Source organism: Agelaius phoeniceus, chromosome 23 (assembly GCF_051311805.1).
Source record: "Agelaius phoeniceus isolate bAgePho1 chromosome 23, bAgePho1.hap1, whole genome shotgun sequence".
NCBI lineage: Eukaryota > Metazoa > Chordata > Aves > Passeriformes > Icteridae > Agelaius > Agelaius phoeniceus.
Genome location: NC_135287.1, coordinates 4589130 through 4616353, shown reverse-complemented (window position 1 = coordinate 4616353; position 27224 = coordinate 4589130). Strand labels below are relative to the sequence as shown.

Genomic DNA, 27224 nt, shown 5'->3' with positions numbered 1-27224 from the left:
CAGGGCTACAATAGATGGAAAACATAAATGCTCAAATTGTAAGGCATCACAGCAGAGGGGTTAAACCTTTCTCTCTCTATCAAATGCTCCCCCTTGGTGCTGCAGAGAGCGAGCTGACCAAAACAGATCAAGTATCCTTGATTGCCAGGCCTGGAGAGGAATTGTTGTGTCTGCCCAAAATGGGAGAGCAGCAGCTCCCACTGGGTGTGGAGTGACACACTAAAGAACTGCAAGGTTACAAATATGTGAAAAATAGAAATCTAAAATCCCAAGGCATCACAGCAGAGGGGTTAAACCTTTCTCTCTCTACCAAATGCTCCCCTTGGTGCTGCAGAGAGCGAGCTGACCAAAACAGAGAGCACGTACCTGGCTGAGGTGCACAGACAATCCCCCAAAGAGAAGGTGAGCAAGCAATCCACGGTGCGGCGGCGGAAACGCGCCCACGCCCACCTGAGGGTGCCCCACCTGGAGGAGGTGCTCAGCCCCGTGACCACCCCCACGGATGAGGAGGTTGCCCATCGAATCAAGCATGTGGCAGGTGAGCAGCTGCACAGCTCGCGGGGATGGGGACAGGCAGGGGTTTGGTCACAGAGGGGAGTGTTGGGCTTGTGTGGGTGGGTAGAGGATTGGGGGCTCCTTTCCCCATTGGGGTTGTGTGGGTGGGTAGAGGATTGGGGATTCCCTTCCCTGTTGGGGTTGTGTGGGTGGGTAGAGGATTGGGGGCTCTTTCCCCATTGGGGTTGTGTGGGTGGGTAGAGGATTGGGGGTTCCTTTCCCTGTTGGGGTTGTGTGGGTGGGTAGAGGATTGGGGGCTCCTTTCCCCGTTGGGGTTGTGTGGGTGGGTAGAGGATTGGGGGCTCTTTCCCCATTGGGGTTGTGTGGGTGGGTAGAGGATTGGGGGCTCTTTCCCCATTGGGGTTGTGTGGGTGGGTAGAGGATTGGGGGCTCTTTCCCCATTGGGGTTGTGTGGGTGGGTAGAGGATTGGGGGCTCTTTCCCCATTGGGGTTGTGTGGGTGGGTAGAGGATTGGGGGCTCCTTTCCCTGTTGGGGTTGTGGGTGGGTAGAGGATTGGGGGCTCCTTTCCCTGGTGGGGTTGTGTGGGTGGGTAGAGGATTGGGGGCTCCTTTCCCCATTGGGGTTGTGTGGGTGGGTAGAGGATTGGGGGTTCCTTTCCCTGTTGGGGTTGTGTGGGTGGGTAGAGGATTGGGGGCTCCTTCCCCTGTTTCCCATCCCAAATGCATCCCCATCTCCTCAGGTTCCACTCAAACACGGCACATCCCTGAGGAGAGCCCCAGTGGCTTCCACCTGCAGAGTGTCTCCAAGCTGCTCCTTGTCATCAGCTTTGTGTAAGTGATGATTTTTTTCTGCTCTCCTTCCCAGCTAGCATTAAACACCTTTGGTTTATCTGTGCTCCTGGAGTTCTGTGCTCCCTTCTCTCCTTTCCCCTGGGATTTGCCCTTGTTTTAGCCAAACTCTGATCTGAGAGTCCTGAAGGCAGGTCTGGGGCCTGTCTGGGACAGAGGCAGCTGTGCAAGGAGAGAAGTCAATACCTACAGGAGAGGAAATCCAACAAGTATAAGCATTTTGTTTATTTATTTTTGCATCTTATTAGTATTATTTTTACATCTTATTTTATATCTTAGTATTTATTTATTTTTACATCTTACTTTATATCTTATTATTTATTTATTTTTACATCTTATTTACTGCTACATCTTTTAAATTTTATCTATTTTTACATTTTATTTATTTATTTTTACATCAAAGATGACTTTAATGACACGTAAAAACCTCTGTGTCTGTGGGTAATTTAAAACAAGTGATTTAATTGCTGACACACCAGCTGCTATGAGGGACAATGACTGTGCAGAGCTCTCTGGGACTCACTGGGCTACCCCAGCAGGGCTCAGTGTCTGTGAGGATTCTGTCACATCTGGTCAGGCAAAACATTTTCATGTCTGGTGCTGGGCAGTGATTTTGATGAGAGGCTCAGCCAGAAAGCAGCTGGACCCTTGAGAGATGATTTCTGCACAATAAGTAAAGAAAGAGCTGAAGCACAAGGGGCTGGAGTGATTTCATCAGCTCAGCAGCAGGATCTGTTTGGTTTGGGTCTTTCCTACCTCATCTTTCAGGATTGATGGTCTTGGACTGGGATGTGCTCTCCAAGTGAGCTGGGAATGGGCCCCTCACGTCCCTGTGGCTCAGTTTAATTCCTAAACTCAGTTTTTATTGTTCCTCTGCCCTTGGACTGACAGCAGGCTTCATTTAGTGCTGCAGTGCTCACTGGGCAGCTGCTGTGGAGCAGAGCAGCCTAAAGCAGTGACCCAGGCTTTTCTGACTTGGGCTCAGCTTTTCCTTAGGCTCCACCTGGCTGTCAGAGAGGTGGGGAGAAGCTGGGATTTCAGGGCTGAAACTGCAGCTCAAGCTGAGCTCCTTTCTGTGTTCCCTGGTCCCAGAGGGGGCACAGATGGCAGAGGATTGCAGCAGCACCCAGGCAGTGATAAATGAGGTGGTGTAAGGTGCTGCCACGATGAGAACATAGCACAGAGGTGCCCAAGCTTTGTGCCAAGCTCCTGACAGCTTCACTTGGCTCACAGAGCCCTCTGTGGTGTTTCCAGAATATTCCTCTGGCCAGTTGCCATCCTCCTGACTGGACTGGTCATAGTGGGCCATTCTTCCAGCAAAATAACTGCACTATTCAGAGCCAGGCACCGGGCTGGCATTTGGGAATCTCTTCCTGGGCAGGAGCAGGAATGCCCCCCCTGAGTGGTGGGGGAGAGAGGAGCTGGGCAGGGCATGGCTGGGGGGTGTTCCAGTGCTGGGGTGGGAATGGGGAAGGGAGGATGTGAACAGTGTGTGTGTGTCAGTGCCTCACTGGGGATGGGGAAGGGAGGATGTGAACAGTGTGTGTGTGTGTCAGTGCCTCAGTGGCAATGGGGAAGGGAGGATGTGAACAGTGTGTGTGTGTCAGTGCCTCAGTGGCAATGGGGAAGGGAGGATGTGAGCAGTGTGTGTGTGTCAGTGCCTCACTGGGAGTGGGGAAGGTTGGATGTGAGCACTGTGTGTGTGTCAGTGCCTCACTGGGAGGGCTGGATGTGAGCACTGTGTGTTGTGGTCGTGTTTGCTGGGGTCCCAGGACGAGGGAAGAGATGAGAATCTTGACTCCATGTTTCAGAAGGCTGATTTATTATTTTATGATATATATGATATTAAAAGAAAATGATATATTAAAACTATACTAAAAGAATAGAAGAAAGGATTTCATCAGAAGGCTTGAAAGGAATAGAAAGGAAAAAGAATGATAAGAAAAGCTCGTGACTCTCAGAGAGTCTGAGACAGCCGGACTGTGATTGGCCATTAATTAGAAACAACCAACATGGGCCAATCAAAGATGCACCTGCAGCAGCAGCAGATAATCATTGTTTTCCTTTTCCTCTGAGGCTTCTCAGCTTCTCAGGAGAAAAATCCTGGCAGAAGTGTGTGTGTGTCAGCAGTGCCTGCACTGGGAAGGGGGAAGGCTGGATGTGAGCCCTGTGTGTGTGTGTCAGTGCCTCACTGGGAGGGCTGGATATGAACACTGTGTGTGTGTGTCAGTGCCTGCTCTGGGGATGGGGAAGGGAGGATGTGAGCACTGTGTGTGTGTGTCAGTGCCTGCCTGGGAAGGCTGGATTTGAGCACTGTGTGAGTGTCAGTGCCTGCACAGCCACCTGCTGTCCCCAGGAGCTCAGCTGTGCTGAGGGAACTTCACCAGCAGTGCAGGCTCACGGATCCCTGTCTGTCCTTCCTGCCTCTCTCCCCTCTGCTCCTTTCCCCCTGCACTGTCTGAGCCTCCCCCTCCCAGCCCAGTTTGTGTCACTCTGTTTCTAACCTGCAGCTGCTCCGTCTTTTCTCTTCCCTGCTCCCATTAGGATCTGTTTCAGGTACTGTCTCTCTCTTTTTTTTACCTCTTTACTCTCCCATTTCCCTCCCTTTCTCTGCATTCAGCACATCCACTCACCCAGCCTGTTCTGTTTGTCTGTCCTCCTGGCTCACACATTTCTTCCACGAGGTGAAGTTTGGGCTGCTCACTCAGATTAAATCCCCACTCACAGCATGGACTGAGCTCAGACACCTTCCTGCAGGGCTGGGTGTTGTCCCAGCTGCTCCTGGCAGGCAGTGGGCTGTGAGATGCTCCTGAAGTGGCTTTTTTCTTGCTTTTTTTGCAGTCTGGTGCTGCTGGTCATTCTCAACATGATGCTGTTCTACAAGCTCTGGATGTTGGAGTACACCACGCAGACGCTGACGGCGTGGCAGGGCCTGAGGCTGCAGGAGAGGTACAGCCACCCCTGCTGGGGCTCCCCTTGGGTTTTCTGGGTGCCAGAGGCTTTCCTGTCACACCAGAGCTCTGGGCTCTCACTTTTGTGCAAAACAGGTGAAGCTGAAGTGTGCATTTCCTTTGTGTGCATTTCCCTGGTGTGCATTTCCCTCTGTGTGCATTTCCCTGGTGTGCATTTCCCTCTGTGTGTGCATTTCCCTCTGTGTGTGCATTTCCCCTTGTGTGTGCATTTCCCCTTGTGTGTGCATTTCCCCTTGTGTGTGCATTTCCCCTTGTGTGTGCATTTCCCTTGTGTGTGCATTTCCCTTGTGTGTGCATTTCCCTTGTGTGTGCATTTCCCTTGTGTGTGCATTTCCCCCTTGTGTGCATTTCCCCCGGTGTGCATTTCCCCCGGTGTGCATTTCCCCCTGTGTGCATTTCCTCTGTGTGCATTTCCCCTGCAGCTGAAAGGCAGAGTTAGGGTCACAGAGGATGTCACAAGTTCTGTGACCCTAACATCCCTGGAATGTAAGTTCTGTACTCACATACTATTGTAGTAGTCTAAAAATCACCGAGAGCACCAGAGAAAGATAAAATCAAAAGTTTAAAACAAGCCTGGATGTGGCACTGGGTGCCAGGGTTCAGTTGAGGGGTTGGGGCTGGGCTGGACTCGATGATCTTGAAGGTCTCTTCCAACCTGATGATTCTGTGAATAGAAATCTCTGTACACAGTGTGATTTTGAGCCTTGCCCGTGTTTTTGTGGCAGGTTACCCCAGTCTCAGACAGAGTGGGCCCAGCTGCTGGAGTCCCAGCAGAAGTACCACGACTCAGAGCTGCAGAAATGGCGCGAGATCATCAAATCCTCCGTGATGCTCCTGGACCAGGTGAGACTGCACAGCTGCAGGCAGGGCTGTGACCAGGCTGTCCCTGTGTCCTCCCAGGGCTGCTCCCCATCCTTCAGCATCTCCTGCTTCCACCACAGCCCCTCAGGTGTGCCAGCTCCTTTAGACCCATCTCCTGCTGCTGGTGGCTACCACAGGGGCTGTCAGGGGGCCAGGGCTGCTCTCTCCCATCAGAGGGGTCCATGCACATCAGGGAGAGAACCCTACAGGGCCAAAAACCTCATGTGGACACATTTGGTGTCTAATCTGTCATCCCAGTTTGGACAGCACACTGGTTTGAGCTGAACCCTGGATTTACATGCAGCTTTCAGGGAGGAAGGGGACAAAATCTCATAGCATCAGTCCAGGAATTTCAGGGTGTGCTCCCTAAAAAACACACAGTGGTGCTGAGAGCACAGGACAGAAATGAGAGCTGCTTCCTCATAAGTCTGGGAATTTTGGGGTGTGCTCTCTAAAAAGCACACAGGGCTGCTGAGAGCACAAGGCAGAAATGAGAGCTGCTTCCTCATAAATCCAGGAATTTCAGGGTGTGCTCCCTAAAAAGCACACAGGGCAGAAATAAGAACTGCTTCCTCATAAATCCAGGAATTTCAGGGTGTGCTCCCTAAAAAGCACACAGGGTTGCTGAGAGCAGCTTTGTTATAAATCCAGGAATTTCAGGGTGTGCTCCCTAAAAAGCACAGAGAGCTGCTGAAAACACAGCCTAGAAATTAAGGCTGCTTCCACATAAATCCAGGAATTTCAGGGTGGGCTTCCTAAAAAGCACACAGGGCTGCTGAAAACACAGTCCAGAAATGAGAGCTGCTCCCTCACAAGTCCCTAAATGTGAGCTGCTTTCCCCTAAGGAGAGGGAACTTAGGGAATGCTAATCCATGTCCTTATCAGACAGCTCCAGCAGCTCACCTGGGTGTAGATAAGGACAGGCTTCAGCCTCTTTGGCTCCTCAGCACTGTCCTGTTGGTCACTCAGGAGTTTATTCTTAAACTGTTAAATCTGCTCACCCCTTCTGGAAAATGGTGCCCCACATTCCCAGTCCCCAGCCCTGATTCTCCTCCCCTCAATTCTGATTTGGGGGTTTAAATGGGCCTGACTCCCACTCCCAAAATCACAATTATGGTATCAATACTAGGAAAAAAAGGGAAAAAAAAGGAAAAAAAGGAAATCCCCAAGCTGTCTTCTCCAGGGTAGCACCACAGTGGAGAAATCTCTTGTCTTGCAGATGAAGGATTCTCTAATAAATCTCCAGAATGGCATCGGGTCCAGGGACTTCGGGTCAGATCCAGAGGAGAAAAGGAAACGTTTCCATTGACAGGCAGGAATGCAGGAGGCCAGAGGACGGTGTGCAATATGTGTAAATAGGATATATAAATATATATATAAATATATATATATATATACAGATATAAATATATATATTATATACAGATTTTAAGAGAAAAAAAAATGGAAAAAAAAAAGCAAAAAAAAAAGCCTAAAGAGGGGAAGGAGTGACCTCCAACACTGGCTGAACTGGAGGGGCTCTGGGAGTGTGGGGTGTGTATGTGTGGGAGGGCTGTGCTCTCCCAGCACTGGGGTGTGCTTAGGGCTGTGCCCAGCTCTGCTCCCTGAGCCTGTGCACTGCTCCTCTGTAATATTCCTGTCTGTCTGTCTGTCTGTTCTGTTTTTGTTGTCTCGAAGGGAAGCATCAGTTTGAGTGCCCCCCCTGCCCGTCCCCATGCCCTCCCTGTGCATGGAGCTCCCTGCTTTGCTCTGGTGTCTCCCAAGGGGACACTGTCACCCCCTCACCTGCGGCCACACAGGGGTGGCAGTCGCTGCCAATCCCTTGCAGAAGTGCTTTGGAGAGGAGGGGGAGCTGCTGTGGCCCCGTGGAGGGCAGATCCCCCTGGCAGGCTCCTCCTGGGAGCAGGATTTGCTGTCAGGGCAGCCAGGCTGGCTCAGGGAGCAGAGCACAGAGCTGCAATCCCTTCCACAGCCCACCCTGTGCTGCTGCTGCCCTGGGCGAGGGCAGTGCCTGCCTGCCAGGTGAGTGTGACAGGGTGACAGTGTCCCCTTTACCTGTTCTCTGCTTTCCCTGTGCCACTGAGCCACCCCTGTGCTGCAGGTCTGCATTGGTGCTGGAATCACCACCCAGATTTAAACACAAAACCAAAATTAGGATTGGTTTGCGAGCACTCCCACTACCCAGCTCAGCAAATCTCTCTCCTGTTTGTTCACCCAGCCCTTGTCTTGTCAAATCTGTGGGGGAAAAAAAAAGGGGGGAAAAACAGCAGCTTCCTTTCCTTGCCTGGGATAAATTTATATAATTGTATCTATGCAGCAACAGCCATCACTGTGGATATTTATGTGACTGCATCTGTGGAGCAGCAAGGCTTCCAAAAACCCAGGAGAGGTCAGGAAGGGTCGCAGGGACCGAGGGAGGAAAGGAAAAAGGGCCCATCAGAGGGTGGCAGGACAGAGCTGGCTGTGAGGCACACACAGCAGCCCTGGAGGGCAGCCAGGAGCTGGAGCTGCACTCAGAACCAGCCAGTGTGCACTTTGTGGTGTTCTGGGGATCATTCCAGACCCCATGAGCAGCCAGGTGGGGAAGAGGGGCAGCTTGGCTGTGCTGTGCAATGCACAAACTCCTCTGGGGCTGGAGTGAGGATGAGGCTGCTCCTTGAAGGGTTTAATGAAGGCCTTGGCCTCTCCCCAGCCTGGTGGATGAGGGGGATGTGGGTCCCACTTGGGCCAGCACTGGGATTTTTCCACCTTCTGAGAGGCAGGAGGGAGGCAGCTGCACAGCCCAGTTTGGAGATGGTGCAGGCCTGGCTCCTCCAGGATGAATAATTGGTCTCACACCATTCTGTGGCACAGAATATCCTCAGTGCAGCCTGAGCAAAACCCTCCAAGCTCCCCCTTTCCTTTCCAGTGGATGCAGGAGTAACCTGCTGCTGCTTCCTCCCCATGCCCCACACCAGACCCCATGTGCAGGAGCATGGATGGAGCCAGGCTATCAAAAGGACATTTCAGACTGTGAAAGCAAGCTCCAGCTGGGGGAAACCAGACAGAAATGGCTATTTATGACTATTTATTTAATTTAATGCTGCTGACTACTGTACTGCTCCCTGGCTTTGTTTTCCAGGGAGGCTGCTGAAATGGCTGCTGTACCATGAAATTGAGGTGCTAGGGCCTGGGAAGGGATTTCTGGGGCTCATTTTCCCCACTGTGACTTGCCAGACTGTCCCAGAGTCCCCCTTCCCCCTCTTACTCACTCCCACAATTACCAAGCACACAGAATTCCCCTGCTGCTGGGATTTCCCTCTTGTAGAATTTAATATCAGGCTCCAAGCAGGAGACACAGAGATCCCTGGGATCCAGGAGAGAGCACACTGTGCAAGGGGAACCTGGAATGTGGGGTCTCCTCCACCTGGAGGCAGAAAAATCAGAAGGACACAGATAAATGCTGCTGATCAGTGTTTGCTGCTCACATTATCTCTGTCAGGGAGGCAAGGAACCCTTTTTCTCACCCTAAATCCTTCCTCCTGTGCAGATTTCAGCTGCGGGCTCAGGATGTTCTCTCAGGCTGGGCCCCAGAGACAGAACTGTTTAAAATCACCATTTAAAATCACTGTTTAAAGCTCTGTTAATCAGGCCAGGCAGCTGTAGCAATCTCACACTGATATTTCTTCTACCTGCACATTAAAGTGTTTTTTTTTAAATTGTTTGACACCTATCCTGACACTCAGCAATGTGAAATCCTTCAGTGAGAGCCCAAGGGGACCAAGCAGAACCTGTCCTTCACACTGAGGGAGGTTTCTCTTTGAGGCTTTAGGGATTTTGGTTTTTTCCAGTTATTTCTTTTTCCCACTTGGCAGCCTTAGAGTTGGGTGGGATTCACAGTCTTGTTTTGCCTCTTCATCTCTCACAGTAGTAATAAAAAGGGAAAAAGCAAGGTTTGAAGGCACTCAGGGTGAGGGTTTAAAGAAAACCTTGGAGTGTTCTCACTTCCTCTGGGGAGCTGGGACAGGAATCAGCTGCCCCTGAGCAGTCCCAGCTGCCAGGTTCATTCCTGCTGGAGCCAGTTTTGGATTGCATTTCCTGGAGGGATCAGCAGCACTTTCTAGGAGTGAGTGATGTTGCAGAGGGTGCAGTTTCCCCAGCACTCACGGCCAGGCCTGGCTCAGGGTTTGGCAGCAGGGTTTGGCTTCTGCCCTTGCTCACTCATCAGGAACCCCCCTGGATTCTTTCCAGGTGCATTTCCCCTCCCAGCCTGACCCTTCCACCTGCACAGCTGCTGGGGTTTGATTTGCAGGAGCTGAACAACCACCAAAACAAGGATTTTTTTATTTATTATTTTTATTTTTTTAAAAGGCATTTCCCCAGCCAAGCATGCACAAGCAATGCCAACAGCTTGTAGCCCAATTCCTGCCAAGGAAGATGCTTTTGGTTTGATTTGCAGGATCTGAACAACCACCAAAACAAGGATTTTTTTTATTTATTATTTTTATTTTTTAAAAGGCATTTCCCCAGCCAAGCATGCACAAGCAATGCCAGCAGCTTGTAGCCCAATTCCTGCCAAGGAAGATGCTTCCTGTGGGGAGAAGGGGGAGCAGGAGGCTCTGCTCTACCAGTTTGTGACACAAACCTTGGCACAACCTCACCCCTGATAAGTACACACCTTATCTTAGCTTATCTTAGAGCTCTGGCAGCTGGGATGAGTGGATTTGAGTTCTGGATCAGGGCTGTGCAAACCAGGCATTCCCAGAGTGAATACCAGAGGTTTCTGCCTGTGAAGCCTCTGAGGGACCAAAAACCAGGGGATTCCAGATGGAGCTGCCCAAGGCAGGGGCACTGCTGGGCCTGCACCCTCCAGAGAGTAAATGTGGGAAAATGAGAGGGAGAGAGGCACTTGCAGGGGAGGAGTTGCTGTGGGTTAACAGGAAAATGAGCTCTGGGGTGCTCTGCACTCCACGCACTCCTCAGTCTCCAAACTGTGCTGTGAACTCAAACTGCCTGATCCTGACTTGTGTCTGAGCCCTTCCTGCCTCCCTGCAGTCCTTTGGGAGAGGAGAGGACAGGAGAGGAGAGGAGAGGCACATGGCTTTGCTGTCCCCTGAGCTGCCTGTGTGGCACAGAGGCTGCATTTACACCTCTGGCTGCTGGGTGCCACCTGCCCCTGCTGGGATAATTCTAAACCAGAAACCTGAGGCACAGGAAATGTCTCTGTGACCCTGGGCTGGGAGAGGAAAGGTCTCAAAGCACGAGGCTTTGGTGGGAAGGCACAAAGCTGCCTCTGAGGTAACAGGGCATGTGTTGGGAGATCCCTCTAGGAATGCTAATCCTGGAATGCTAATCCTTGTCCTTATCAGCCAGCTTCAGCAGCTCACCTGGGTGTAGGTAAGGACAGACTTTTCAGCCTCCTTGGCTCCTCAGCACTCTCCTGGTAGTGACATAAGACTCTATTCTTACCTTTATGCAACAAGGTAGAAATTTCTGTTCCAAAGAGTGGCTGGAGACACTTTGGATCAGGGTACTGGGGACCTTTTGGATTTGTTCTGGTGTGCTGCAGCAGCTGTTCTCCCCAGGAGCACAGAAACAAACTCCTGATTTACAGCTGGAACCATCTGGTTCCACATTACACAGAAAATCAGTCTTAAAATCACAGTTCAAAGCAGCAGTGCCTGGCTTGGGGGGGCAGCTCTGTCCTGTGTGCCCAGGCAGCTGCTGCCACCCCCAGCTCTTGACAGATGAGTGCTTCCTGCACTGCCTGCTCAGCTCCAAGGGGCTCTGCCCACAGATCTCTGCCAGGCTGCCACTGGCACAGCCCCCTGGCCTCTGGATTTGTCTTTTCAGCCTCAGCACCACTTAAAATACCTGGCAGGAGCTTGCTTAAAGCACAGCTCAGAACAGAGACTCTGGGACCAAAGCTGCTGAGGGAAGTGGCTCACAGAACACCTGTGCCAGGATGGCTCCTGTGCCAGGGTGCTCTCTGATCTCTGTGGCTCACAGAGCACCTGTGCCAGGGTGGTTCCTGTGCTGATTTTCAGTCTGTTCTTCACTGGACATGCTCTGATCTCTGTGGCTCACAGAGCACCTGTTCCTGTGCTGATTTTCAGTCTGTTCTTCACTGGACATGCTCTGATCTTTGTGGCTCACAGAGCACCTGTTCCAGAGTGGTTCCTGTGCTGATTTTCAGTCTGTTCTTCACTGGACATGCTCTGATCTCTGTGGCTCACAGAGCACTTGTGCCAGGATGGTTCCTGTGCTCTCTGAGCTCACAGAACACCTGTGCCAGGGTGGCTCCTGTGCTGATTTTCAGTCTGTTCCCCCTAGACATGCTCTGAGCTCTGTGGCTCACAGGGCACCTGTGCCAGGGTGGTTCCTGTGCTGATTTTCAGTCTGTTCTCCACTGGACATGCTTTGAGCTCTGTGGCTCACAAAGCACTTGTGCCAGGGTGGCTCCTGTGCTCTCTGATCTCTGTGGCTCACAGGGCACCTGTGCCAGGGTGGTTCCTGTGCTGATTTTCACTCTGTTCCCCCCTAGACATGCTCTGATCTCTGTGGCTCACAGGGCACCTGTGCCAGGGTGGCTCCCGTGCTGATTTTCACTCTGTTCCCCACCAGACACGCTGTGATCTCTGTGCTTTGCAGTCTCTCCAGCACGAGTCTCTCTGTGCCATAAAACCTCTCTTTTCCCAGATGTGCACTCTGGCCAAACACTCTCGTGTCTTGGGTGACTGTGATCAAGGCCATTCCCTGATCTTGGCAGCCAGCATGGGCTTCCCTCAGCATGGATCCATGGCATGCCATGCCCCCCTCCTCCTCTCCCACACGTTTTGCAGTGCTTGCTTTGGCTTTTCCCTGTCCCCTCCCACCTCTGCTGCTGGACAATCATTACCTGTGTCATAGATGCTCTGACCTGGTGCTGTCCCTGCCTGCCTTCCCCTCCTGCAGTCTGTATGCTCTTCAAGTGAATGTGTTTTATTTTATTTTATTTTAATTTTTTTTTTTTTCAGTAGGGAAAAGGACTTCCTTCTGCTGAAGGAGTTATATTTGCACATGGCTCGGGGAGGTTCCTCCTCTGGCCGTTTCTGTTACCTCACTCATTTAGGCCAATTCCATTGCTAACGTTCAAGGCCACCTTCCCTGACCCCAAACCCTGAGAGTAGGTAGGGAATGAACCCCAGTGTGCAGCTCGGGTTCTGGAGCTGCCCAGTGGAATTGGGATTTGGGAGAGCAGCTGATACAGCTCCATCCAGCGGGGAGGTGGAGCCTGGGCCGTGCACGTCATCCCCATCTCCACATTCCCACCTCCTGGGAAATGGCCCTTGGAGAGCAGGGATGGAAGCACCGACCTGGCTCTGGGCTGGATGTGGAGGGAGGGAAGAGCAGCAGAGCAGTGGCAGCATCACAACCTCGCAGGGGCAGCCTGGGACATCACCAATCCAGTGGGATTTCATCTCCCACCACCTGCTCCAGGGCTGGAGAAAGCTGCTAAAACCCTGGGGCGTGTTCTCCCCACCTGGGTTTTGTTCTCCCCACCTGGGTTTTGTTCTCCCCACCTGGGTTTTGTTCTCCCCACGTGGGTTTAGTTCTCCCCACGTGGGTTTTGTTCTCCCCACGTGGGTTTTGTTCTCCCCACCCTGGTCCTGCAGTTCCTGTGCACAAGGTGATGATGAACGAGGCTCTGCTCTCCTCAGCACGGCACAGGAGCGGCTCCTACAACCACCACAGGCGCCTGTTCCCTGCTGGAATCCCCTCCAGAGCCCGGGCAGCAGGGGGCTGATGGCTGAGGTGACTCTGGGGTGGGTGGGGGAAGGATTGTGGGTTTGTTTTAGGAGTTGTCCCGACTGTCAGAAACTTTGCGCTGTGCGCAAAAAAAAAACAAACAAAAAACCATAAAAAGAAACAAAAACAAAACCAACCCACGGTTCAAAGTGATACTGGAACGTGCTGGAATGTAGGAATTGTACAGGCTCTGCAGCCAAACTCTGTGTAAGTAGTTAGTACCATGGAAGTACGGTATCAATTAAAAAATCTATCCAACAACCAGCGTGGCTCTTGGTTCTTTTTATTGTCCTGCCTGTTCCAGAATCTTCTCTCTCATTCTGAACACACACAGAGTCTTTGTCAGGACCATCTCTTCCAGGTTCTTGAAGAATCACCAATCTTTTAATTATTATTCTTTTTTTCCCTGCAAGATTCTTGAGCAGAACTTTGCACCCTGTTTCTTCCTGCTTGGAACACCACCACATGGCAATGGTCACCTCTGTCTGCAGGAACTGGAAAAGTGAAAGATTTGTCCAAAAAAGAGCATCCAGAAGATGCCTGTGGGACCCAGGGAGGTGCAGGACAAGGGGATGGCCTTTCTTTACCACCTGAGGTAGCTCTCAAGAAGTTCTTGGGTTCACTCCTGTTTTGATTTAACAGTATGACACCAGAGGGTTGTCTGTGGCTCACAGGGACTCAGGAGCAGAGCTGGACTTGTGTCCTAAAATTCACCTAAAATGGGCTCAATGCTGTGGGCAGTGCTGGAAATTCCAGTTACAACCCAGTCCCTCCTCTGTTGAGTTCAGGATTCTGCCAGGCAAACTGGGATAGGGAAAAAGATGGCATCCAGCTGAATATTCTTGGATATTCTTTTGGATATTCCTTTTGGATATCCCTTTGGATATTCCTTTTGGATATCAGGATTTTGGGAACTGCCCAGACTGTGAGTGTGTTTGATCTGGAAAATGTGCTCCCCTTGCCAGGCTTGGCTCTGGGTTTGGGAGCATTCCTGCTACCAAGACTGCACTGGAGTAGTTGACTAAAGTTGACACCCACTCTAAAAAAAGGGTTTTGAACAAGTGCCAGTTGGAAATCTGGCCTGAGCCTGCCTTACAAACGGGGTAATTTCTGTGATTTTTAGCCAGCACATCAAAAGCAGCAGAACAAAGCAGAGGGGATCCCGTGGGTGGGGAGCATGCCTGGAGTCACGAGCACTTGGAGCTACTTTACAAATGGAGCAGAATTTGTCAGCTCTGGCAAGGCAGCACAGGCTCCACTGCAGCAGGGATGTCACAGCTCTGCCATGCAACAAACCCAAACCTTCCCCACCTGCTTTTACAGCACAATTCCAGCCTGGCCAATGGTTCTGCCTTTTCCTCCCTTCCAATCCCAGCTGTTGAGCTCAACTGATCTGCATTGAAGGGCAGAAAACATTTTTATTCTGCTTAAGCCTCAGAAAAGGTAAGTTTGCATAGGAAAGATGGAATTTCCAGGGTGATTCCTGGGCACAAGAAGATCATTTAGGATTAATCCAGACTATTTATACTGGTGATTAATTACCTCAAGAGAGAATTAGGATTAACTGGGAAAAGTGGGTGTTTTCTGTCTATCCCTCTAGATGGTGCTGCTACAGCACCAGAGAACCATCACAGTTATAAAACTACAACCATTTTCCTAAGCTGTGAGGGCTTTGCATCCTGTTTATTTCTCCTGCCTACCAGCATGAGGCTGCCTTCCTTTTTGGGGTTTCCCAGGAAAAGGTGGATCCCCTGCCTGGTCCTGCTGCCTTGCCAGCTGTTGCAGGTTCCTCCTCCCATTGTGTGTCCAGGAGCAAACCTGCTGTGCCAGGCAGGTGGAAGGGGATGAGGGATTTGACCCTTGATAAATGAGAGGGACACAGGGGTTTCTTATACTTACATCATCCTGCTTCCCAAAGCAGGAATACTTCATGGTCTGTATTCTCAATTCCCTCCAGAAGAAAGTGTGAACATGACAGAGACCTGTCCTTCCTACTACACATTTCCAATTTTAGTGCATTACAGTCCTCACCCTACTCTGCTTGTGCATGGACAGCCTAAAATCCAGAGTGACTTCATTAATTAATTAAATTCCTCCTGTTTTAACACCAAGAAAACCACTTGGGCCTCAGTATGTGGTGGAATAACCCCCTAAGAGATCCTTGTTCACACTCCTGCAGCTCAGAGCAGCGTGCCATACATACCCTTAACCTCTGCAGTGGAGAAGTAGCACATTTAGCAAATAAAGGTGGTGGTGAGAGCAGCTAAGAAGTGACAGGTGACATTTACAAAGCCATTGAGGTGATGGTGGAACTGAAGGTCGGGGAGGAGCCGTGCTGCCCACACCCTTTTGCTCAGCATGCTTCCACAGAGGAGTCCTTCAGCACTGGGCTGGCAGCTCAGGTGGGTCACAGGACCAAAGTCAAGGCTGTACAGAGTCCAGGGCAAATGGAAGAGAATTTACACTTCCCCCTGCTCCTCCTGACGGCGCAGAGCTCCCCTCAAAGCTGGCTGGTGTGGCATGGTCCTTCTATCTTCAGAGCCCCTGCAAGGGAGACAATTCCTCTTGGAGCTCACAGGGGTGAGGATGGCAACAGAGTTAGCACAGGAACTGACCAGAGGTGAACAGGTGGGTAAAAGATCCAGATTTTAATCTGTAGCACACAAACTCCTTCCTAGAATGTGTTTCCTTTGGAGATAGAGCCCTTACAGTTGCCTTTGTGCAGGGGAAAGTGAAGATTCCCCACGCCACAGCAATAGGTAAAGGAGGCATAAATACATCATGGCCTGTGTTGATTTGGGGTTTCAATAAATACAAGCACACCCCACACCTAAAGACTCCTGTGTGTCCTCTAAGGTTGCTGGGGAAGCTCCAGGGGAGCACAGCCACGCTCCAGGAGTCTCCAGCCCCACCACGAGGAAGCTGAGGGTGGACAGACACAAGGAGTGACCAGTTCTCCATGACCCACCTTGGTGCCGCTCACTGCGCTGCCTCCCCTCTGCTACTCCTCCACAGGCACAGCACAGTTCTCCTTGTTTTCCGATGGAATTGCAAGGTAGTCTGTCCTGTAGTTGGAGGGAAGGAGGAAAGCACACAGTGTAAAGCCCAGCTTGGGTAAACTCACCTTTGCTGAATGCCTGGAAGCATCTCTGAGGTAACAAACGTCACCTGTAGATGCCCACAGAGGGAAACTCCTTGGCACAGGCAGGGGCAAACACCGAATCTTCCCTGCTGCAAAATCCTACACAGCCAGCCTTCCTTTGTACAAAGAGTGCTCCAATCCCAGCCAAGTGTGTGGAAAGATGGGAATGGGCCAGGATGAAACCAGACCTTCCATGAGAGCATCTCCACATGGTCCAAACCTGGAATAGTGCTCACTCCCTGCCTGGTGTGTGTGGTGCAAGGGGGCACGGTGCTGGTGCTCCTAAACACTGCAAGGACTTTGGACAGAGCAAACACCAACCAGCCCATGTCAGCCACAGCAGGGTTCAATCTTCCTGCAGTCTTCCAGCATGTTTGAATCACTACTCACTTTGTCGACCTTTGTTGCCCTGTTCTTCTAAAGTTCTTCTAAGCCTTCTGATGTTTACATTTTTGTAATGGAGTTTCTCACACGCTTTTCATGTAAATAATGATTGGTTTGCATTCCTTTCTGGAGGAGGAGAGAATTGATGGACTGTTGGTTTGACCAGTGTGGTTGGAGAGGTGGCAATTTCATCCTCCAATCCATGGTCACTTTTGGAATTCTATAAATACTGGAAATAAACCAGCCCCTTTTTTGCCTTGGACATCTCAGAGTGGGAGTGTTGTTCATTTCGTGTCATACTGAGACCTTATTGAGGATTTCTGGCAAACTGCACAGGGTCTGTCCCATATTGTGGACACCCTACAGGCCCAGGTTCCTGCTGGTACAGAACCACTTCCTTGGGGTTTTACAGCAGAGGAGGTGAGGCAGAAGGAATTAGTATTACACAATTTATTCAATCATCAGGAAGAAAAAATCACCAATTTTAGACCTGATTGTCCTGTACTAGCACGGGTCTATGCACATTTGAGAGCTCTGGGACATGTGAAGAGCTCTTGTAGAACAGATCTGACCTCCAGGGGTTCCACACTTACGCGTTTTCCTGGGCAGCCTCCTCTGCCTTGGACACCTTCCTGTAGCAATAGATCATCTCAATCAGCAGCCACAGCGTGAGGAACACCAGCAGAATATACATCATAATTTCTGAGATGACAGAGGTGAAGTCTTCTCCAGCTGTGAATAGAATGAAATAACCCCTGATTGTTTCCATGCAGCTCCATGGACACTTCCCACCCTTGTGTCATCCTTCCTCACCCACCTTGCCAGAATCTCCAGGTGCCTTTAGGCTGTGAGGGGGCAAAAGAGAGGGACCTGCAACAGGCAGGGATCCAAGAGGGATCCAACACGGACAGCCCTGCCTGTGCCACCCCCACACCCTCAGGGATTGCTCACCTATCTCACCCTCACGCTCTGTTTCCTCCCCGTGTCCCACTCGCTGGGGTTACTCAGCTCTGTTGTGCCGCCAGTGATTTGTAAAGGATCAAAACACTGAGGTGCTGGCGGGGGAGAGGGAGGGGAAAGGGCAGACAAAAGGGCTGAAAGCTCCTGGCCCTCTCTGAGGAGAGCAGCAGAATCCCCTGTACTGTCCGTAACACGCCGCGATTGCAGCACTGAGCCCAGCAACACCCAGAGGAGCAGAAAGACTCAGGAGCACCACAGAGGGAAGGAGGAGAAGCAGGAGACTGCTGTCAAAATGGAGAACCAGCCGTTGTTCCAGGAGGGAGGGGGCGGCAGCAAGGAATCGCTGCGGCTCGCTGGGAAAGGCAGCGCTGTAACATCCAGAGCCGCCACCGGAGGAGCTGGAAACCTCTGCTGGAGCCTGCCCAGCTGTGCCAGGCCCAGCGAGCCTTCCCACGCTCACACACAACCAGCCCGTGCCCACAAACAGCCTCCAGCCATCAAACAAGCCACAGGTTTTTCCTCCTGAGGGTCTTTGTCAATGCCAAACTCAGAGCCCTCTCCTGTGGCGCAGTGACAAACTCTACCCGCGATGGTGACAACACCCACGGCCAGTGACAGCACAAAACACCCTCCTACCATCCTCCAACACAACGAGGTGGATCATCCTGGCCAGTGAGAGCACAAAATACCCTCCTACCCTCCTCAGCCATGGTGAGCTGGATCACCCTGGCCAGGAGCAGCAGCCACGGGCTCAGGGAGTTCTGTTGGAGCTGGTGCTGCATTCAGAGGCCTGAGGGCCAGAATAAAGCTCTGGATCCAAACCCTCCATCAGAACCAACTCCTTTCCTTCACCATCACCTTAAAGCTTCTCTGCCAGAGGGAAACCTGAGGAGCAGCCCCTGTTATGGGGGGAAGCTCCATCCCAGCACCACCAGAGCTCCTGCAGGCCTGGACTTGTCCCCACGTGCCAACTGCAGCACCCAGGCAGGCAAAAGTGACTGTGGGGTGAAACACCACACACCCAGCAGCCAAAAGTGTCTGTGGGGTGAAACACCACACATCCAGGCAGCCAAAAGTGTCTGTGGGGTGGAACACCACACACCCAGGCAGCCCAAAGTGTCTGTGGAGTGAAACACCACACACCCAGGCAGGCAAAAGTGTCTGTGGGGTGAAACACCACACACCCAGCCAGGCAAAAGTGTCTGTGGGTGAAACACCACAGTGCTGCTCTTTGGTTCAGCAGCAGGGCCAGACAAGCTCAGGCATGTCCTGTCCACAATATTGGTAATTATTCCAATAGATCATCTTGGCCAGGGGCAGAACAAAACATAAAACACCCTCCTACCCTCCTCCACCATGGTGAGGTGGGTCACCCTGACCAGGGACAGCACAAAACAGCCTCCTACCCTCCTCCACCACGGTGAGGTGGATCACCCTGGAGCTCTGGAAGAGGGGCCGGTGTATCTCGAACTCGAACTCGCGGGTGATGTTGCAGGTGTAGACGCCCGAGTCGTTGAGGGTGACGTTGACCACGGTGATGGACACGTCCTGCATGTCTTTGCTCCCGTTCCACTGGATCCGCCCGCTGAAGCGGCTCGGGAACTCGTGGTTTGTTTTCCTGTACTCGTAGATCTGTGAGGGAATAAATATAAAGGGATCTGTGAGGAATATATATATATAAATATAGATAGATCTATGAGGAAATAGGAAATAAATGGATATATTGATCTGTGAGGAATATATATATATAGATAGATAGATCTGTGAGGAAATAAATATAAAGATAAATAGATCTGTGAGGAAATAAATATAAATGGATATATAGATGTTTGAGGAATATATATAAATATAGATAGATGTGTGAGGAATATATATATATATATAAATATAGATTGATCTGTGAGGAAATAAATATAAAGATAAATAGATCTGTGAGGAAAAAATATATATGTATAAGTATAGATAGATCCGTGAGGAAATAAATATAAAGAGATATATAGATTTTTGAGGAATATATATATGTAAATATAGATATTTCTGTGAGGGAATAAATATAAAGAGATATATAAATGTGTGAAGAAAAAATATATATATATATCTGTGAGGGAATAAATATAAAGAGATATATAGATCTGTGAGGAATATATATATATAGATATACAGATGTGTGAGGAATATATATATATAAATAAATAGATCTGTGAGGAAAAAAAAAATATATATAGATAGATAGATCTGTGAGGAATATATATATATATAAATATAGATAGATCTGTAATGAAATAAAGGCATGTGCTGGGTAATCTCTCCCTTGGACAACACCATGCCATGAGCCAGGGGCAGCATCCCCCTCCAGCGACACTCAGGGATGTGCTGAGCTCCCTTGGTAACAGCAGCTATTCATATTCCATCATCCTTTGCCTCAAAGTATCAGGTGACTTTACAAAAGACAGGAAAATGAGTGATCAGGAATCCAGTATCTCCACCAGAGAGGGAGAAAAATGAAGGCACAGCAAAACACAGATGCACGTGGACAAAAAAATCAGCAATGGGACAGAACCCTGGGATTCTTCATGCCCAGCAATGTGCCTGACAGTCAGTGCATGTCAGATCTCCTGAGGAAAGGACCACAGAACATCCACAGTGAAGACCAACAGCTCTCCTTGGGAAGCCCTGGGGTGTTCAGCTGAGATGGAAGGGCTGCAGGACAAATGTGGCAGTGTGACATTCTGGCTGACCACAGTCCCACCATGACCTGTGACTGGTGTTCTTTGGGTTGCCACTGGCAAATGGATCCCCCATGGCACTGGAATTTGAGTGAATTCCCATCTCATTCCTTAGCCTGGTCCCTTTAGTTCTCAGACAGTAGAATATTTGTAATCCTGCCTGGCTCTGCTCAATCACAGCCACTGATTTAATGCTTCAGACTCAGATAAAATAGCTAGAAAGAAATGTGCACTCAGCCTTTATCTAGTTCTCCATTTCACCATTCTCTCTTGAATTCCAGCTGCTCCTCATCTGTCCAATTTCCATTTTGATTCACTCTGAAAATCAATTTTACCTTTTCTGACAGGGATCCAAAGCAGCTCCCAGAGATCCTCCCACAGTTGGGATACAACTGTTTTCTCTGAGGCAAAAATAAGTAAATCCTGCCCTGCAGATTTATTTTTATTAATTTCACCTCCAAAAGAACAGCTTTGGGATTCAGAACTGATTCAGACAAGGGTGCCAAGGGTCAGTCGTATTTGACATCCTCAGATACTGGGCTTGAGGTATTGAGGGAATGGGACTGGAAACTGATATTGATTAATCTACAACCCAAATATTTGACCTCACCAACTGATTGCAGCTTTTCCTGCCAGGAATTCGTGTTGTGCCCAGGTGTGGAAATGGGATAAGCAAGGAAAGAAAGGACTGAGGTCCCAGTGACACATACAGGCTCATCCTTCCCCCCGTTGGGCCTGTAGAACCATTCCACCACCGTGCTGGCTGTCACCTCTTCCCTCTTCATGCAGGAGATGCAGAGCAGCTTCATGTCGGTCCCTTGGACAGCCTCTGTCTCAGATGGGACTTCCACACACACTGAGGAACAAAATCCAGCTGGGGGAGAAGAGCAGCAGAGAAAGAAGCGTTAAGACAGAATTAGAGAAGCATCAGTTATTCACATCTTGGCATTAATGTCCCTAATGGAAAATGGCTTGATTTATTACTAGCACTGTCTGATAACGGATTAAGTCTCAAATGTTAAATTTTACCAAGCTTCCTTCTCCTGAGATATTAATAATTCATAATAATTAACAGAGGGTGATCACTTCACACAGATTCACCTCTCCAGCATCTGCTTTGCCACAACTTTCATCTTTCCCTGGTAATTAAAGCCACTTTAAAGGTATTGTTCATTGCCTCCCATGTGTGCTGGGCATGCCCCTGTTAGAGCAGCAATTACAGTCTGGGATGAGGGGAAGCCCAGAATTCTGGAGTGGAGGAACAGCTCACTCTTTGTGCTGAATTGGAAGCTCTGGATGCTTTAATTCAGCAAAACTGGGAGGGTCCAGCACCCTTCCTGTTCATGGGCACTAGTGGGAACCAAGGGGCTTGGACAGGAGTGAATTTGGCAGCAGGAGGAGTTATTGATTTCCCAGGCATTCCTGCTCAAAACGCTTCCAATCAGAGCTGTGCTAAGGCTGGCAACTCTCGAATACTGCTCTTGCAAAGAGCACAGAAATGGTTGCATGTGAAGCCACACGCTGGAGCAGGAAGGGATCGTTTCAGCACCACATCTCTGACCAAATCCCTGCTGACATTTGTCCCCCGGGCTAAACAATCCCGGGCTCTGTCTGTCCAAGGCTGTCTCCAGAGCCCAGACGCTGACTTTGCTGGCTGCTCCCTCCTCCCCAGCCTCTGAGGCACCATTAACCCACTCTCCCAAGCAACATTATCCCGGGACTATTCCTGGAAGCAGCCTGGTTCCAATTCTCCCGTACTACCAGCTCCACGGACAGCAGCAGCTTCCAGGGAGAAATTAGGAAAAGCTCCTGGATCCTTCTTTACTCTGAGAAACGAGATCTGTACACACAGGCAGGCACCCACACACAGGGCTGAAGGCACACGCACATCGAATGTGGCGAAACCACCCAACCTCTTCTCGTGGCAGGAATCAAACTGCAGCTGCAATCGATTGATTAACTCCAGTTTACACAGACTGCACGGCAAACCGGCACTAAAGCACCTCTTAATGGGCTGCACTCCCTCCCCGAGGCAACTCGATGTCAAATTACGCTGCAAACCCCAGACCAACAGCAAACAGCAAGGGACCAGCACATGCTTTGTGCTCGGCACGGAGGTGTTTTCACTCCCTTACACCCACACCATCTCCGCACGAGCGGAATTCCCTTCTCCCGACAACAAAAGCCCCACTCGGAGGGCAGAGGCGAAGGGAGCATCCTCCCTTCTTTCCAGCGGCGCTGGGTGGGAGAGGGAATGGCAGCACCTACCCCAGAGCAGCAGAGCGAGCGCGGCCGCGCAGAGCAGCCGCGGCAGCGCAGCCATTGTTCGGAGCCGGGCCGGCGCTCAGGCTCTCGGCAGGATCCTCTCGGATGCTCTCGGATGCTCTCAGATGCTCTCAGATGCTCTCGGATGCTCTCGGATGCTCTTTCCCTGCTCGCCGCTCTCCCGGCGCAACAGGATGCCGGGCGGGGAGCGGCCGGGCGGGCGCGGTCCGGGGGCTGCGCTCGGCCGCGGGGGCGGCAGCACCACGGACAGAGCCCGAGCCCGAGCCCGGAGCCTGCACGGAGCCCGAGCCCGGAGCCCGAGCCCGGAGCCTGCACGGAGCCCGAGCCCGGAGCCCGAGCCCGGAGCCCGAGCCCGGACAGCTCCGCGGCTCCGCGGGCGCGGCCGGCGCTGCGCAGGGCGCGGGCGGAGCGGAGCGGGAGCACCGTTAGATAGCAGCGCTGGATCAGCTGCGCTGGATCATCATCATCATCATCATCATCATCATCATTAGCAGCAGCAGCAGCAGCAGCAGCAGCAGCAGCAGCAGCAGGTGCCCCGCTCCGGGAGCGGCTCCGCGGGGCGCGGCCGCGGCGCTTTTGTTGCGCGGGCTGCGGAGCGCAGCGGCCGGCAGGGAGGATGCCTGGGAGGATGCCTGGGAGGATGCCTGGGAGGATGCCGAGGATGCTGGAGCAGCCCGGGCGGGGGGCACGGCCGGCACATGCGCGGCCGCCTCCCCCGGCCCCTCCCGGCTCAGCGCAAGCGGCCCCGGGCTCCGGTGGTCCCGCGGGCAGCGCCCAGCTCGGCCGGAGACATCGCACAGAGGATGTCACATAAGCACGGAGTGTTAAGGCGTTGGAATGGAGCTTAAAGCTCAGTCCCACCCCCTGCCATGTGTGGGGACAACTCCCACCAAGCCACATCCAACCTTCGAGCACGTCCAGGGCAGCCACGACCTCCCTGGATGCCCTTGTCACCGCCCTCACAGCAAAGCATTTCTTCCCAAAATCTGAATTTCCCTTCTTTTCATTTGTACCCCTCGCTCCTTTCCCCGTCTCTACAGATCAGCATCACTGTCCTGCCTCCAAAAAAAGCCAAGGAGAGGGGGGGAAATGGGGGGAGTTATCCCTGCAGGGTCACAGAAAGGCCTCTGCTGCTAATAAGTTTAATACTAACATTTGCACGGCTCTGAAGGTCACAGTTGGAAATACTGGGAAATCCTCTTGCCTCATGTTCCTGCCTGATTCCAGGGAATTTATTGCCAGCAGCAGGCTGGGCTTTCTCTCCTTGGACAGGGGCCACCATGCCCTGGAGGGCTCCTCCAGCTTTGAAGGTCACAGTGGACAGAGAGGGGAAAATGAAGCTTTTGTTACATGTGCTCCTTTTAAAGCACCTGCAGCTCCACACGCAGCCCAATCTACTGAGTTAAACCTGAGCAGCCCCACCAGAGGATGACACAGGAGTGACTGGCAGTGCCAAAACTCAGCGTGCAGGTGGCCAGAGCCACCCAGAGATGTTTGCAGGCAGCAGAAAAAATCAGCTCCAGCTGTCCTGGGGCTCTCAGCTGGGCACACCCCACTGGCAGTGCCACTGCCACAGCTCTGTGCCCTCCCCAGGGCTGGACACAGGGGCACACACGTGAGATCAGGTCCCTGATCAGGCACTGCTGGAGTGAAGCAGGCACAGAACAAAGCCAAGGCTTTTCCTAGACATCACCTAATTGTGTTTGTGTCAGCAGGCTGCATTCATCATCTGCCAGCGGCCACACGCAGCAGCTGCCTGCACGTCACCCTGCACAGGCTCCAGCGGCTGCTCTGAGCAATTCCCAGCTAGGGACACCCTCCTGCTGCCTCCTTCTGCCTCGCTCTGCTGACTGCACAGGTTGCTGTGCCCTATTCCAGCCCACAGCTGGCTGGCATTCCCCAAATCTTTGCAGCCTGAAGTGTCCCAGCAGGGACTGGCCAAAGCCACACGCTGGCTGTCAGGCTGTTCTCACTGTCCCCTCTGCTCCCAGGCTTCTCTGGGCTCCTGTGCACTCTTCCAGCAGCCCACCAGAAGAAAATAAACCTGTTTAATGTACCTGCAGGAGCCAGGTGTGGCCAGGGAGACCAACAGCTTGCAGGGTGCTGATGCCAGCGTTCCATCCCCCCTCAGAAGTCATCCATCATGGATAGAGAAACCTTAAAATCTGATTTCCTCCATGGGAAGACAGAACAGCAAACATGATACCCAGAGCTGCATGAAGGACATTGAGCCATTTCTTTTATCCCATTTCCCCTTGCTATCATCACAACAGCACAAAGGGAAGGGCAGGTTAAGCCACAAGGATTTGCTCCTACCCTTTCTGGAACAATCCATCCCATGCACAGCAGATGAGTGCTGGGGGTGGGTTTTTTATAGCCCCAGGAGCTGCTGGAAAACATCCCTGGCTCTGTCCTCTGCCAGCCACCTGTTCCACAAAGCTCCATGGAAATGAGAGCTATTCCCAGGCAGGCAGGTGCCCTGGCAGAACACAGAGCAGGGATCAGCAGGGCTGCACTGTTTGTGCTGCTGCCGCTGTAATTACATCTATTACAGCCAATCCTGCCAGGGATGAGACTCAGGGGCCAAGAGGATTAAGAGGAAGCAGCAGCTCGAGCACACTGACTCAGTCAGAGTCACTGACTGACCCCCAGCCCCTGCTGCTCCTCAGGTAGAAGCAGAAACCTTCTCTCCTCTAACCCCAGAGCCTGCCTGCCAAACAATTCAGATTATATTGGCAAACAAACATCCTGAAAAAGTAATGAGTTTTCCCTCAGAATCACTCACGTACCAACCTCAATGACTCCATTCCAGACCAGCGTTGTAGCTGCTATTTCAAGAAGGGAAATGGGGCCCTGAGGTGAAGAAAACCTCTGGTGAAACTGGCCTCGGATTTGGGTGGATTTTGAGATGAAGAGTCACATGGCAGGGAGGTCACACCCTCTTCCCCAGCTCTGGAGAAGTTTATTCTTCACCTCGAGCCTACCACCAACAAGATCCAAGGTAATTTGCAATAAATCCACCCAGATTCTTAACCTGCCACAAACTGTGCTGGTTTTTGTTTTCAGAGCAAACCTCTCTGGGTCCTCTCTGAATGAAAGGATAAGATCATTTCGCTCTTCCTACAATCTGGGCTCAGCTGGGAACCACTCCAGCGTCACCCTGTGCCTGCTTAGGACAAGCAGCAAACACCTCCCTGCCCTCTTCAGAAAACTCGTAAATAATCAGGATATCACACTCAAAGCCTGTTTTAATTTTGAGCCCTGCACAAGGGATGGAGAGCAGAGATCCTCCCAACCCCATCCCACGCCAGGATGATGCACAAGCTGCTCCTTCCTGCCCTGCCCCAGCCCTGTGGGGGTCAGGGGTGGCCTTTGGGGCACCACAGAGGTCACTGCCACCCCAGGGGACGTGGAGAAGGGGATGCAACGCTCAGAGAGAGAGAAATCTTGAGCGTTGAGGGAGAAATCTCTGCAAGAAGCAGCCCAACTTATCGTGCAGGGGTTGCTATGGCAACCCACCCAGTTAATGCTTCACAGGAGGAAAAAAAAAAAGAGAAAAAAAAAAGGCTGAAAAGGCTGGCACTTGTGCACAGGCACAACAAGACGAGGAGATAAAAATAATTTCAGCACCCTGCCCCCACTAATCCCTCCCTGCCACGGTCCCTGAGGCTGGGACAGGGCACCGGGAACGGAGCCCCGCCTGTCTGGGCTCCTCTGCCATCCCCAGCGCATCTGCCCGGCCCCTCCTGGCTGCCGGGGACACGGCAGGGCCAGCACGGCAGCAGCTGCTCCCGGAGCCCTGCAGGCTCCCACAGCCAGCCCTGCCACCCCCGGGGCTCAAAATGGGGGAAAAGCGGCCCCTTTGTGCCCCTCAGCCTGCTGCAGGCAGGATGGGAGGAGCAGCGCTGTGCAGAGGAGCCCTGCGGGATAATGAATGCCAAGTTAGGGATGTTGGATGTAATGGATGGAGGCACCTTCCCACGCACTCCAACATCCGTGCTGCACCAATCCCAGGCAAGGGAGGGCTGCTCTCCCTCTCTGTTGCTTCCACAGGGTGCCTGGGGGGTTAGAAAGGCTCATTCAGTTTTCTCTTTTCACACTCAAGGTTTAAAATGAGCTCCCCATGTAGCTGCCAGCACCTGGATCCTCTGAATGTTCTAAACTGGAGGCAACTCCAGCTTTGCTCTTCCCACACCTCAGCACCTTCATTCCCAGCTGATGCTGAGGATTGATCTGCAGTTTCCAGGTGCACCCAGCCCCTTCCCAGCCAATATTCCAGGGGTAGATCCTCATTCATGCCTTTATTTGCAGGTCCAGAGTGCCTCTGCTGCCCAGCCTGCTCTCTCCACACAGAAATCACACCTGCATTTGTGTGTGCACTGTTGGAACCCTGGATACTGAGAGCTTTTGGTTAAAAGGGAAAATAATTTAGGTGCCATTTCTTAATTGGATCGTTTGGCCTTAAAAGGCCTTGTAGAGAAAGATCGTGAGCCATTTTGTAGCTTGTTGGGAGAATGCTGTAGAAATCAGGACTGGTAAGACTGTGATATAGATAAAAAATAATAAACATCTGAGTCTGGACATGAAATACCATCTCCAGCACTTCAATCCCAGCCTTGACAGAGGCAGGAATAAAAGCAGCATTGTACTGGTTTTTTGGGGGTTTTTTTTGGCCAATCTACCTCCCCATGGGGTGTAACAGAGCGTGAATACCCCCACAATTCCCAAAAACTCTGCTCCATCCTGAGCAAATCTGTGATT

General features: G+C 51.6%; 2 protein-coding genes across 10 annotated transcripts in view; one reads left to right on the top strand and one right to left on the bottom strand.

Moving 5' to 3' along the window:
* Positions 1–9701, top strand: part of GRAMD1B (GRAM domain containing 1B) — a 126543-nt gene extending 116842 nt beyond the window's left edge. For 7 of the 9 annotated variants that reach the window (XM_077189877.1, XM_077189879.1, XM_077189885.1 and 4 more), the window contains 6 exons: positions 335–538; positions 1257–1347; positions 3910–3921; positions 4207–4314; positions 5063–5180; positions 6418–9701. In XM_077189877.1, the coding sequence (XP_077045992.1) occupies positions 335–538; positions 1257–1347; positions 3910–3921; positions 4207–4314; positions 5063–5180; positions 6418–6507 (623 nt within the window). In that variant the 3' untranslated portion in view covers positions 6508–9701. The remainder of the gene's footprint in view (positions 1–334; positions 539–1256; positions 1348–3909; positions 3922–4206; positions 4315–5062; positions 5181–6417) is intronic. The other 2 variants (XM_077189878.1, XM_077189880.1) reach the window with 1 other exon arrangement.
* Positions 9702–13231: 3530 nt separating this feature from the next.
* Positions 13232–23275, bottom strand: SCN3B (sodium voltage-gated channel beta subunit 3). Its single transcript, XM_054647527.2, has 6 exons — positions 22446–23275; positions 20888–21051; positions 18858–19083; positions 17085–17223; positions 15934–16030; positions 13232–15509 (listed from the first exon to the last, which is right to left on the bottom strand). Exons 1-5 carry the CDS (start codon positions 22498–22500, stop codon positions 15967–15969), a joined length of 648 nt encoding a protein of 215 aa, XP_054503502.2. The 5' UTR covers positions 22501–23275; the 3' UTR covers positions 13232–15509; positions 15934–15966.
* Between the last annotated feature and the right edge of the window lie 3949 nt (positions 23276–27224).